Source organism: Phoca vitulina, unplaced genomic scaffold (assembly GCF_004348235.1).
Source record: "Phoca vitulina isolate PV1807 unplaced genomic scaffold, GSC_HSeal_1.0 scaffold557, whole genome shotgun sequence".
In the NCBI taxonomy this organism is placed as follows: domain Eukaryota; kingdom Metazoa; phylum Chordata; class Mammalia; order Carnivora; family Phocidae; genus Phoca; species Phoca vitulina.
This window is the reverse complement of record NW_022590244.1, coordinates 2,660-17,206: the sequence shown is the minus strand read 5'-3', so window position 1 is coordinate 17,206 and position 14,547 is coordinate 2,660. Positions and strand designations below refer to the sequence as shown.

Below are 14,547 nucleotides of genomic sequence, written 5' to 3'. Positions count from 1 at the left end.
CCTCCTCTTGTTAATGTGTTCTATCACATTGATTGATTTGCGAATGATGAACCACCCTTGCATCCCCGAGATAAATCCCACTTGGTCGTGGTGGATGATCCTTTTAATGTATTGTTGGATCCTGTTAGCTAGGATTTTTTGAGGATTTTGGAATCCATATTCATCAGGGATAGCGGTCTGAAATTCTCCTTTTTGATGGGGTCTTCGCCTGGTTTGGGGATTAAGGTAATGCTGGCCTCATAGAATGAGTTTGGAAGTTTTCCTTCTGTTTCTATTTTTTGAAACAGCTTCAGTAGAATAGGTATTATTTCTTCTTTGAATGTTTGGTAGAATTCCCCAGGGAATCCATCAGGCCTTGGACTCTTGTTTTTTGGGAGGTTTTTGATCACTGCTTCAATCTCGTTACTGGTTATTGGCCTATTCAGGTTGTCAATTTCTTCCTGTTTCAGTCTTGGCAACTTATAGGTTTCCAGGAAGGCCTCCATTTCATCCAGATTGCTCAGTTTATTGGTATATACTTGTTGATGATAATTTCTAATAATTGTTTCTATTTCCTTGGTGTTAGTCGTGATCTCTCCCCTTTCATTCGTAATTTTATTAATTTGGGTCCTTTCTCTTTTCTTTTGGATAAGTCTGGCCAGTGGTTTATCAATCTTATTAATTCTTTCAAAGAACCAGCTTCTAGTTTCATTGATCTGATCTACTGTGTTTCTGGTTTCTAATTCATTGATTTCTGCTCTAATTTTAATTATTTCTCTTCTAATGCGTGGCTTAGGCGTCGTTTGTTGCTTTTTCTCTAGTTCTTTAAGGTGTAGAGTTAGTTGGTGAATTCGGGATTTTTCTGTTTTTTTGAGTGAGGCGTGGATGGCTATGTATTTCCCACTTAGGACCGCCTTTGCAGTATCCCATAGGTTTTGGACTGATGTGTTTCCATTCTCATTGATTTCCATGAATTGTTTAAGTTCTTTGATTCCTTGGTTGACCCAAACATTCTTGAGCAGAGTGGTCTTTAGCTTCCAAGCGTTTGAATTTCTGCCAAATTTTTTCTTGTGATTGAGTTCCAGTTTTAGAGCATTGTGGTCTGAGAGTATGCAGGGAATAATCTCAGTCTTTTGGTATCGGTTGAGACCTGATTTGTGACCCAGTATATGGTCTATTCTGGAGAAAGTTCCATGTGCGCTCGAGAAGAATGAGTATTCTGTTGTTTTAGGGTGGAATGTTCTGTAAATATCTATGAGGTCCATCTGGTCCAATGTATCATTCAAAGCTCTTGTTTCCTTGTTGATTTTCTGCTTAGATGATCTGTCCATTGCTGAGAGTGGAGTATTGAGCTCTCCTACAATTAACGTATTGTTATCAATATGACTCTTTATTTTGGTTAACAGTTGGCTTATGTAGATGGCTGCTCCCATGTTGGGGGCATAGATATTTACAATTGTTAGATCTTCTTGTTGGATAGACCCTTTAAGAATGATATATTGTCCTTCTGTGTCTCTTATTACAGACTTTAGTTTAAAATCTAATTTGTCTGATGCAAGAATTGCTACCCCAGCTTTCTTTTGAGGTCCGCTGGCATGGAAAATGGATCTCCATCCCTTCACTTTCAGTCTGGATGTATCTATAGGTTCAAAATGAGTCTCTTATAGACAGCATATGGATGGGTCCTGTCTTTTTATCCAGTCCGCAACCCTGTGCCGTTTTATGGGAGCGTTTAGGCCATTCACGTTGAGAGTGATTATTGAAAGATATGAATTAATTGTCATCATGTTGCCTGTGAAGACGTTGTTTTTATAGATTGTCCCTGTAAATTTCTGTTGTAGATCACTCTTGGAGTCTTTCTCCTTTTATAGAACCCCCCTTAATATTTCTTGCAGGGCCGGCTTAGTGGTCACATATTCTTTCAGCTTCTGCCAGTTGTGGAAGCTCTGCATCTCCCCATCCATTCTAAACGAAAGCCTTGCCGGATAAAGTATTCTTGGCTGCATGTTCTTCTCATTTAGTACCCTGAATATGTCTTGCCAGGCCTTTCTGGCTTGCCAGGTCTCTGTGGATAGATCTGACGTTATTCTGATGTTCCTCCCTCTGTACGTAAGGAATCTCTTCCCCCTAACTGCCCTTAAGATGGTTTCCTTCGTTCTAAGATTTGCAAGTTTTACTATTACATGCCGGGGTGTTGGCCTGTTTTCCTTGATCTTGGGAGGGGTCCTCTCTGCCTCTAGGACTCAAATGTTTGTTTCATTCCCCAGATTAGGGAAGTTCTCAGCTACGATTTGCTCAAATACATCTTCTAGTCCTCTCTCTCTCTCCACTCCCTCCGGGATTCCAATTATTCTGACATTGGAACGCCTCATGGTGTCACTTATTTCTCTGATTCTATTTTCATGGATTCTGAATTGTTTTTCCCTGGCCTCCTCTTTTCCCTTTTTATCTATTATATTGTCTTCCAGGTTGCTTATTCTCTCTTCTGTCTCAGTTACCCTATCTGTTAGATTATCTAGATTGGATTGGATCTCATTGATAGCATTTTTAAGTTCTGCCAATTCACCTTTTATTTCTGCCCTTAGAGACTCTATGTTGCCATTAATTGATTTCTCCATTCTAGCCATTGTCTTCACAATTGCTAGCCTGAATTCCATCTCCGACATCTTGGTTATATCTGCATCCATTTGTAAATCTGCAGCATAAGTCATAATCTCTGAGTCTTTTCTGTTTTGGGGGCTCCTCCTCCTAGTCATTCTGTTGATGGGTGTTTGAGGGAATGTATAGAGTCCAAATTATTGACCAGAACCCAAGCAAGATGCACCTGTTTTCTTGGGACCTTAGGGTTGCTGGCTTCTTGTTTTCCCAGCCTGTCTTCTGCGGGAGGGGCCTGCCGGGCTGTTACTCAGGCAACCCTGTTTGGGCGGAGTTGCGCTGCACCCCTGTGGTGGGGGATGGGCTCAGTGGGAATCAGTCTTTGGGGCTTTTGTTCTCTGGCGCCTTTCCCTGGCAGCTTTCTGCGTCTCTTCCGCGAGTCAGAGGAGAAGAGACCGTTTCCAACCCTCTGCCTCAGAGCAGAGAGACCGCAGTCTGTTCTTCAGTGAGCTCTCCAGGCCACACTGTCTCCGTTTCTGTCCGTGGTGCTATAAACTGCAGCGTCCTGGGTTGTGTGCCCCTCCACAGCGTTCCCAGTCCTGCCTCCAGGTCGGGGCACATCTCTGCCCTTTGTGCTTCTAAAACCGCCAGCCACTCCCACTTCGCGCGCGCGACTCCGCCGCTCGGGGTTTCCACCCCGGGGGTTGCAGTTCACCAGCGCGACCCCGGCGCACCGGGTTTCCGTCTCACTGGCTGCAGTTTGCATGTGTGCAACCGTCTCTCCGGGTTTCTGTCCAGGGGGCTGGGGTTCGCGTGCGCGCAACCCTGCCGCACTGGTTTTCCACCCCGGGGGCTGCCCTAAAGTCCTTTCCCAACGCTACCGGTCTGCGAGTCTGTGCCCCGCCCGCAGCGCGCGAGGCTGTCACTCACCGGCGGTGTAGGATCCCCACGTCCAGGCACCCTCCCGCTGCCGTTTATCCTCTGATATCTGCCCGCAGAATCACGGCTCTCCGCTTCGTACCTCAAAACCAACTGCCTGCGATATTCTGTTTGTAGAGATCCAGATCTTCTTACATCTCAGGCTGGTTTCATGGGTGCTCAGAGTGGTCTGGTAGATATCCAGCTCAATTCCGGGGACCAGTTGAAATAGGGTCCCCTACTCCTCCGCCATCTTTCCCCCCTCCCCTTTAGAAATCTTTAAGAAGTACCATGGCCCATTCAAACTATTCTGTCATATAGAATTTTCTTATGAATATATAAAATCATTAAAATTCCTGGTCTTAAGTATTTGTTACACATCTTACTCTTTTTCTGCGGAGTATTTTATTTTGGACTAATTTCTGATTAGCAAGATTAACACAAAGAACTTCCAGATACCCTTTATCCAGATCCCCCATATGTTAACATTTTACTATCTTTGCTTTCTCCCTCTGTATGTGTGTGTATCTATTTCTTTTTCTGAACTGTTTAAGTTACAGACTTGTAAAAACAGGACATTTTCTTAAATAACCACTGAATAGTTATCAAAATCAGGAAATTAACAATGATTGAACACCAGTACCTAATCTATAAATCTTAATAAGATTTTGCCAATTATTCTGATGATGCCCTTTATTGAAAAAGAAAATCTAAGATCATAAATTGCATTCAGTTGTTATATCTCTTTAGTCTCAATCTGGATTTTTTTTCTGTGTTTTATGTCACTGTCATAAAGCCCCTAATTTGGGTTAGTCAATGATTAGATTCAGGTTATGCACTGGCAGAAACACCATGGAAGTAATGTTGAGTTCTTATAGTAGCATATCAAGAGGCTGGTATGGTTAGTTAGTCCCATTACTGGCTTTGTTAACTTTGATCCATTTCATTATGTTGGTCTTGGCAGAATTTCTGCACTATAAAGATACTACTTTACCCTTTATCCTCTTATTCCTCAAATTTTCATCTGTTACTATTGACATCCACTGATGATTCATGCCTAAATCAATTATTATTATGATGGTAGATAATAGTGATATTTAAATTCCATCATTTTGTCTACATTTATTCATTGGCTTTCTACTATATGGAAGAACTTTTCCTTTATTATATCAGTGTGGATTCATAGATTCTTAATATTATTTAATAGCTTATAATCCTTTTCTGAAATTATTTATTCGTATGCTCAAATTATGCTAGATTTGGCCAATCAAGGCTCCTTCATGCTGTCTCTTGGGTCCTCATTCTTTGAGGTCTTCTGCCCCCTTAGTAATAGGTGACATTCAACAAATCATAACTAGGATATAGGCACACTAACTTTTCATTCAGGTAGTGTTTCAGATACCAGTAAAGAAACAAATCCATGATTTTACTGCCTATTCATTTGTGGTATCAGAGAAAAAATTTCTGGTAGTCACAGCTCTCTTGTTGACAACTGGTAGTTTGGTTCCTACTGAGAAAGGTTCTTCATATTTCAAAAATTGGTTAAGATATGTATGTTGAGAAAAATTTTCTTGTCTACAGAACTTGGAAATAAAAGAGAAATAAAACTCATTTTCTATAGTTAAGTACTGAAAAAAATTGCTTTGAACTTAATTTGGTAAAGAACATAGCAATATTATTTATTTCTTCCTTAGACTCTTTTATAAATGGGCGAATTTTGAAATTTGGTTATTTTTATAATGTTTTTAACTGTTTTTTCTTTCTTTTAATCCGCCTTTGTTTTATTAATGGTAAGGCAATGTCTGATCTAATGGCTTTCCACTCAGGCTGTGCACCATACTTGGCTTATGGAGGTTTTTAAAAATAGACATGCCTAGGCCTCAACCCTTGGACATTTTAATTTAATAGGTCTGGATTGTGGCCGAGGCACCTATGTTTTTTAAAAGCTCCCAGGTGATTCTGATGTGTAGACTGGCTTGAGATTGGTTGTTCTAATTTTGTATTTTGTATGATTGAAATGGGTAAGGGGAAGCATTTGAAAAGTGACTACTGCTTATCAGAAAAATAAGAACCAAAAAATTACATCTTCATATTTTACTACTTTTAAGAGTTTTATTACATTTAAAAGTGGTTATCATTCATTGTAGAAAATCTTACCAGCAATGAAGTATCACTACAGACTATTTATTAGAACATGGAAATAACTTATACCAAATAATTCTTAAAGCCTAAGTCTGTATGCTTTTTTAAATCTTACCAGTTGTGATCATTTGGTTGGCAAGTAGAAAATTAAGTACCTTTAATAAATTTGTAAAAACAGATCAATAGTACTCTATACATTGTTTATAGAAATTACTAAAAAAATTGCTAAAAAATTACTAAAAAAGGAATTGCTTACAGAAATTACTGGGGGAAAAAATTTGCCAAAGACCTAAAATACAGATGTATATTCAGTGCCATGCAGTAGAATGAGGATATCTGGACTCCCATCCCTACAGTGCTATTACTTTTGTGACCATGAACAAATCACTTAACCTCCTAGGGCCTTAGTTCCTAAAGAGGGGGTAAAGGGGTCCTATTATGGGACTTATTATTAAGAATTGCATATTAAATTTAATGTAAATAAAGGAGAAATGAAATAAATACTGTCGATCCTTGAGTATGGGTTTTAACTCTTAAGCTCAAAAATTTAAAAAGTTTTGACTATTTGGACATCATGAAATAATAAACATCTTCAGTAAGAACCATGCCACCTCCATATAACTTACTAGAATTTCCCAAGACCATGTGTCCCATATACTTCCAGAAAATAGGAGAAGGCAATTCAAGCTATCTTATTTCTGTTTCACCGTAATCATCAAGTTAGGAATTATGGAGAGAGAGTGTAATGATTCCACCCTTAAATTTCAGTTGCAAACTGAAAACTCTTCTGTTTTTTCAGATGATAGAAAATTAATGACAACCTGAAATAGAAGGGGTGAGATGAATGCAAATGAGTTGCTGCTTACCTTTAAGATGTAATTCTAATACAATTTTAAGTCAGCAACATGTGTGATGTCACTATTATTTCAACATCAGTGCTAAAGCAGGGTTTTTTTGTTTTTTGTTTTGTTTTTCCTTAAGGTATATAATGAACAGATTCGTGACCTCTTAGTAAATTCAGGGCCACTTGCTGTTCGGGAAGATGCCCAAAAAGGGGTAGTCGTTCAGGGATTGACTTTACATCAGGTATGTTTATAAATTTCTTTTTCCTTATTGTAATAATAAGTGTGGTTATTTAGCCATTTACTTATTTTCTGTTGTGTTCAAGAAAGAAGAAAAATAATGAAGGGCAGAATTAAAATAATCAGAATATATCTTCAATATTATTTTGTTTTCCTTTGAAATAATTGAATGAGCTTTTCTCTTTGTAGTTGTTTTTGGGCAAGAGGGTTGGGGTTTTTTGTTTGTTTGTTTTTTTAGAGAGAGCAAGAGCTCAAGGGGAAGGACAGAGGGAGAAAGAGAATCTTAAGCAGGCTCTACACCCAGCATGGAGCCCAACATGGGGTTCAGTCTCACAACCCTGAGATTATGACCTGAGCCAAAATCAAGAGTCCAACGCTTAACTGACTGAGCCACCCAGTCACTCTAAATGAGCTTTTCTTTTAAAAATCTTGCAAATTTGAACTCTGTATTCTGCTTAATACATTTATATTTTATCTCCTCCAATAGATAAGATTTTATCTTTTATGTCTCATATAACACCAAAGAATAGTTGACCCTTGAACAATATGGGTTTGAGATGAACAGGTCCTCTTATATGCGGATTTTTTTTATAAATACAGTACACTATACAGTGGCTAACTGAACATAATAAAATAAAATAAATACAGTACAGTACTGCAAGTGTATTTTTTCTTTCTTATGATTCTCTTCATAACATTTCCTTTTCTCTAGCTTCATTTATTGTAAGAATATAGTATATAATATATGTAATATACAAAATGTGTACTAATTAACTGTTCATATAATCAGTAAGGTTTGAAGTCAACAGTAGGTTATTAGCAAAACTTTTGGGAAGTCATAAGTTACATGTGGATTCTCAGTTGCCTGGAGGGGAGAGGTGTGTCAGCGCCCTGAACCCCCGCATTGTTCAAAGGTCAACTGTATATCTTTTGCTTAGTACTATGTAGGAAATATTTAATGGGATACAATTTATAGAATGCATTTTTACCTTTTATTTTATCTTTAAAAGTCTTTTTTCTTGTTAAAAGATTATTAAAAATTTTAAAGATAGATGGCTATTTGTATGTTTTTCTTCCACTTAAAACTTCTCTAGCCCAAATCCTCAGAGGAGATTTTACAGTTATTGGATAGTGGAAACAAAAACAGGACACAGCATCCCACTGATATGAATGCCACATCTTCTCGTTCTCATGCTGTTTTCCAGGTAACAGGCCAGTAGACTATTGTTCTTAAAATTTAATTTAAAATAAACAAGGCCAAATTCACGTGGGGTAATTTTCATATATGCAAAGAAAATCCCTTCAGCTATCTGCTCCTTCCTCAGCATTTCCTTTATTTTGGAGCTTTGAAAAGATTTTATCAAGAATAATCAGAATTGAGATGATGTAAATCAGAAGTATAAATTTTTACTGTGTGAAGATACAGGATAATAAGGTGGTAGCGTTAAAGGGTTTTTTTCCTTGTGTTTTTTAGTTAGTGAAAATATTTAATCTTTCCTAAGGATAATCTTATATTTAGAACAAACCTTCTCTTTTTAGGTATAGATTTACAGAAGCAATAAATTGGGGAGATTCTGATTCACTTTTTTAAAGATTTCATCATAGGGACCTTGCAAATACTTGCATTCCTTAAGGACATTGATTGCATTGATACAGTTCTTTTTAGGAATACAATTCTAGAAAGAGGTAAAGCATATGTTAGTAGCTATTATTTTTTGTAGTTTCTAGTCCTGTTAAAATCCAAATTATTTTATAGCTTCACTCTGGATTATGCTAGTGTAACCCAATTTACAGTAAGAAATTGATATAGTTGAAAGAATTCATATCTGAGGCAGTCAAGTCATTCAGAAAGTCGCCAGCTCATAAAATTTTATTAATCCTTTATGTTCTTTCCACTAACTCTTCATTTATCAGTAGTCATAAGAGAAATGTTTATCTATGACACTGAAATTTCCCCAAAATGTCTTTAGACCCTGCCCTATACGAATATTAACAAAGATCTTTATAATGGAATAATAGCTAATCTTACCAATCTACTTAATTTAGTTCAGTTAAACTACAAATTCAATAAATTATGCTTTACTCTAATGGGCTGAACATGACATGTATATTTTACTATTTTTTTTATGGGATATTTTCTTAATTACAACAGTTTTGGGAATTAGAATACTCTTACACTTCAGTTTGGGTCAACATTAAAATTCAGCTTTCCTTGAGGAACAATTCCTGGAGACATGCACATTCTGACCACTGCCTTTGGTTTTTGGTTAGGAGCATTATTTCTAGAGTACCTGTGCCCCAACCACAACCTCTGATAATTCTATGATCTGGCACAGGGCTTACCGGAACACAAATGGCGGTTGTTTTGAGCTTCTGTCAGATCAGGAATTATTTGCCCTCTGGTACATATATAGGAAATCTTTTCATTTTCGAGTTTTTTTCAACTTCCATAATTATTTCTGGTGTTCTTGGATATCAGCCAATCAGATTATTATAGTTTGTTCAGTTTGTTTTTAAAATGAAAATAATTTTGATTTCATGTTCTTTTAAAAATAAAGGGCATGTTTCCTTTTTAATTTTGTTAAATCTTATCCTCATTTTTCCTATTCTCCTGTAATTTCAAAAAGATTTATTTGCGACAACAAGACAAAACAGCAAGTATCAGTCAAAATGTACGAATTGCCAAGATGTCACTCATTGACCTGGCAGGGTCTGAGAGAGCCAGTACTACCAGTGCTAAAGGAGCCCGGTTTATTGAAGGCACAAATATCAATCGATCACTCTTAGCTCTTGGGAATGTTATCAATGCCTTAGCAGATACAAAGGTAGGTACTTTATGTTTCTTTATTTTAAGTATTTTGAAATATTGAAAAATGTGTAATTCCTAGGAAGTTACTACTTAAAATAATTTTGTTTTAAATATCTGTTATATACCAAATTTCAAGAATATATCAGTAATATTTGGATAGAGCAAAGACTGTAGAAAGTCTATGATACCAAAGCTATGTTTGGTTTGGTTTGGCTTAGTTTTAATTTCCAGTTTTATAATCAGAATTTGTTGAAAGAAATGTATTGAATATCATATTGATAGTTAATATTCTATGGTACTTTCTCATCACTTATTTTAAACCTGATTAATAAAATGACCATTTAGTGATCACTATACAACAAGCATAATTGAATTGGGATAAATTCAAAAACTACATTTTAGGAAAACAAATTCTGTTCTGATTAGTATTTTATATACTATAAAATTGGGTTAAATATTAAGAGTTAATTTTTCTTCAGATGAGGGGCTTAAGATATAAAATATAATTAAATCATCTAATAGTATAATGTTTATTAGATGCTTTTAGGCCATTTAAAAATATTTTACATCTACTATATGCCAGAGTGCTTACTAGAACACAGCATATTTGACAATTTCTGTGTTGGTAAAACTGACTTCCTTTTTTTTTTTTTTTTAATTAAAATGTGATCATTAATTTAAGTTGAAGACAGGTTCAAGCTTTAAGAAATTTCTGTATTTAGGAAAATACAAGTCAACGAGTGCTAGGAAAATGTTGTATTTTGAATTAGTAAGAGTATATTAAAATGATTTGGGAAGTCTTTTTTAAAAAAGATAAATTCCTGAAATCATGTAAAAGCAAAGATGTCCTCTATATTCTAAGTTAAAATCTCAAACATGTAAGCAGACAGTATGGTATAGAGACTGGTTTTCTAAACTTAAGCCATTTATAGCATTTTTTCCATACCAACTTAATTTTTTTTTAATTTTTTATTGTTACGTTAATCACCATTCATTACATCATTAGTTTTAGATGTAGTGTTCCATGATTCATTGTTTGTGCATAACACCCAGTGCTCCATGCAGAACGTGCCCTCTTTAATACCCATCACCAGGCTAACCCATCCTCCCACCCCTCTCCCCTCTAGAACCCTCAGTTATACCAACTTAATTTTTAATAATTGACTCCTATTGAGTCATTTATGAGTCCGTGTTTAATGCATGTCTTGTACATATCAAATCATTTCAAGTTAACACCAGCAGCGCGCATTCCACACTATTTGGGAAACACTGCTATGGTGGAAAGCACAGTACTCCTGGGAGCTGGGACACCTAGGGCCTATTTCTAGCCCTGAGTTATCAGCCATGTTACCTGAAGCAAGTCATTTCACTTTTTGTTTAGCATCCGTTTTTCTCTTCTGTAATGTGAAAGATTTACATTGTATAACATAAGGTTGCTTTCAGCTTAACATTATAATGTTCTGTTTTTAGGGAAGTTGTGCTTTTTGGAAAATTTGTTTTTTACTTTAAAATCAGAACTGTATCTTTTAAGTAAAGGAAAACCTAGAAATATAAGTTCTCTTAGAGCTGTGTTGTCCTTTCAGACAAAGTCTCTGTAAGATTATAATTTTAATTTACTTTGTATCCATGTTAGCTAATTATTTAATGAGAGAAATAGCTCTCTGCCATGCAGGATTCTTATTACTCCTATATTAGATTTGAATAGGGCATACATTGCTTTTGTATTTTAATTTCTTTTTAAATAATGGAGATTTTTTTATATGAACATTTTGTTTCTGATAAAGAAAAGTTAATATGGAAAGATTTTGTTAACTATACCCCACACTCAGTTTTCCCAGTTGTTAACATCTCACATTTATTTGGTATACTTACCACAACTGATGAACCAATATTGATGTTTTTTTATTAACTAAAGTTTATATTTATTTAGATGGGAATATAATCTTTAAGTAGGATATTTGTTTTATATATTCACTCAGTAGTTCCATAAGATTCATTATCATCATTTCGATCACCAATTATATCGTAAGTCTGGGCAAAGTTGGGCAGTGCTTAAATTCTTAGAGTGAAGTGATAGCAGGTTTGAATTTAAATGTGGAAAATGACATAAGAATTCTTTTTTTTGTTCTTTCAGAGAAAGAATCCGCATATTCCTTACAGAAATAGTAAGCTCACTCGCTTGTTAAAGGATTCTCTTGGAGGAAACTGTCAAACTATAATGATAGCTGCTGTTAGTCCTTCCTCTGTGTTCTACGATGACACGTATAACACTCTTAAGTATGCTAACCGTGCAAAGGACATTAAATCTTCTGTAAGTGTGTTTAGTCTGCCTTTGTTGTAAGGGCATTGGATGTATACTATTTTTATAACTTTAAAAAATGTTAATTAGAGTTGTATTTTTACTAAGGAATTAGCAAACAGGGTTAGAAATGTCTTTATTAGCTTGGTTAATTGAGCATTAACTTGGACAATTAAACCATTAAGCATCTTGATTACATATATAATAGATACTATTATTTAGTCTTTTGGGAACTAGGATGCTTTAGTGCCTTTCTTCCTAACCTTTTTCATATCATGGCACATGATATTTTGATGGCACACTGGAATAATTGGTCAGAGCTTTAGCACATTTGTTACAGCCAAGGATAATGTTATCTGCTTTAACTTAGCACCACCCCTTTCTACCTGAAAACCTTGGACATGTTAGGTAATCTCTCCAAGCCTCAGTCATTTCATCTGTAAAATAGATAGATCTGCCTCAGTTTATAAAGTAAATAGCCCTTTTAAAATAATTCATAATATTGATGTAACCAATCTCTATATAGCTCTAACGATATAATAATGATTGGTTAGGTCAGTATTTTTGCCAGTAATTTGGGGTGACTAAAAAAATATAAGTCAACCATGATGTATTTTTAAAATCGCAGGATCTCAGGGTCAGAAAAAAACAAGAGTTTAAGTGGTATAATGGCTTCTGCTGTTTACCCCTCTGCTACTCCCACTGTATGAAGATGAGCGGGTTATTGTCTTTCTTTTTTTTTTTTTTTTTTTTTATTATGTTAGTCACCATACAGTACATCATTAGTTTTTGATGAAGTGTTCCATGATTCATTGTTTGCGTGTAACACCCAGTGCTCCAAGCAGTATGTACCCTCCTTAATACCCATCACCGGGCTAACCCATCCCCCTCACCCCCCTCCCCTCTAAAATCCTCAGTTTGTTTCTTGGAGTCCAGAGTCTCTTGTGGTTCGTCTCCGCCTCCGATTTCTCCCCCTTCATTTTTCCCTTCCTTCTCCTAACGTCCTCCATGCTATTCCTTATGTTCCACAAATAAGTGAAACCATATGATAATTGACTTTCTCTGCTTGACTTATTTCACTTAGCATAATCTCCTCCAGTCCCATTCATGTTGATGCAAAAGTTGGATATTCATCCTTTCTGATGGCTGAGTAACATTCCATCATATATATGGACCACATCTTCTTTATCCATTCGTCTGTTGAAGAGCATCTCAGCTCTTTCCACAGTTTGGCTATTGTGGACATTGCTGCTATGAACATTGTGGTGCATATGTCCCTTCTTTTCACTACATCTGTATCTTTGGGGTAAATACCCAGTAGTGCAATTGCTGGGTCATAGGGTAGCTCTATTTTCAACTTTTTGAGGAACCCCCACACTGTTATTGTCTTTCTTAAAGAAATGTTCATATACTCTATATAATTAATTGGAAAAGGATATTCTCTATGGGTATGCAAAGCTTTTCACACGTTTTTCATGTAGTCCTTACAGCAACCCACTGAGGAAGGCTCTACTTTACAGTTGAGGAATCCCATGCTCAGAATTTTAAGTACCAAATTCTAAATCAGTTAAGTGAGAAGTGGACAGGGCCTCGAAATCAAGTATTTGAACTTCTGTTTGATGTTCTTCCACTATTCCGTAGCTGCCAAGGAGCCCATACAATTATAAAAAGGATAAAATGTAATAACTCATTAAAAACTAGTGAACTTAGAAATTATTGAAACTTAAAATTATCTCTAAATTTCTTAAAAGTCAGAGGAAAAAGAAAGTGGGCAATTTTAATTATAATGTGAAGAATGCTTTGTAAGTTCTTAAAACTACCTTTTCTCAGATAGTAAGATAATTTCTTTATAATTTCATTTATTTTATAAATGTGCTCAGCATATCCTCTTGTTATAGATTTTGAACATAAGTGTAATTGATCATGATTGTCACGATTGTAATTGTCACAAATTCTGAATTCATGGAGCTGAATTAATAAGGATATAATGCCATTTTTTTGTATATATAGTTATGTGATTATCTCTCTATACATATGCAATCATAATTTCTATCTTTTTAACAGTTGAAGAGCAATGTTCTTAACCTCGACAATCATATAACTCAGTATGTAAAGATCTGTAATGAGCAAAAGGAAGAGGTATGTCTAATTTCCCTTAGTTCCTCATTTATGGGATTCTGCAAACTTAATTGCCTAAAAATTTGACATTTTTTCCTATTACAGTTGAAAATCTGGCATGTTCAGTTATTTTTCACAGCTAAAATTTTTCTGTAGCCATGTATAATAGAGATAAATAATTTGTATTTTAACTAGTGTTTCTCTCTACTAGATCTTAATGTTAAAAGAAAAATTAAAAGCCTATGAAGAACAGAAAGCCCTTACTGAGGAAAATAACAAAGCAAAATTAATGATTTCAAACCCTCAGGAAAAAGAAATTGAAAGGTAAAAATGACATTAAGATCTCACTTTGAGGATTTTATGTTATCATCATTTGTTGTATGTCTTTATATATTCTCAACTGAATTCAGGAAGCCACTGACTACTGCTCTTTATATTTTGCACACTTTGGAGATCAGATCATTTTATTTTATTTATTTATTTATTTTTTAGTTCTGGTGGTCACCTCCCAAGCTCTAGTGTTTATACTTTTTTTTTTTTTTAAGATTTTATTTATTTGAGACAGAGAGAATGAGAGAGAGAGAGAGAGCACATGAGAGGGGGGA

At 35.5% G+C, this 14,547-nt stretch overlaps 1 protein-coding gene across 1 annotated transcript; it reads left to right on the top strand.

The window, feature by feature from the left end:
• Window positions 1–6,581: 6,581 nt before the first annotated feature.
• Window positions 6,582–14,266, top strand: LOC116629293 (kinesin-like protein KIF18A; the record flags this gene model as incomplete). The annotated part of the gene is made up of 6 exons (XM_032399599.1): window positions 6,582–6,720; window positions 7,811–7,921; window positions 9,344–9,541; window positions 11,660–11,836; window positions 13,889–13,963; window positions 14,154–14,266. Coding segments are annotated over 6 exons (813 nt in total), but the record flags the coding sequence as incomplete, so codon positions are not given.
• Between the last annotated feature and the right edge of the window lie 281 nt (window positions 14,267–14,547).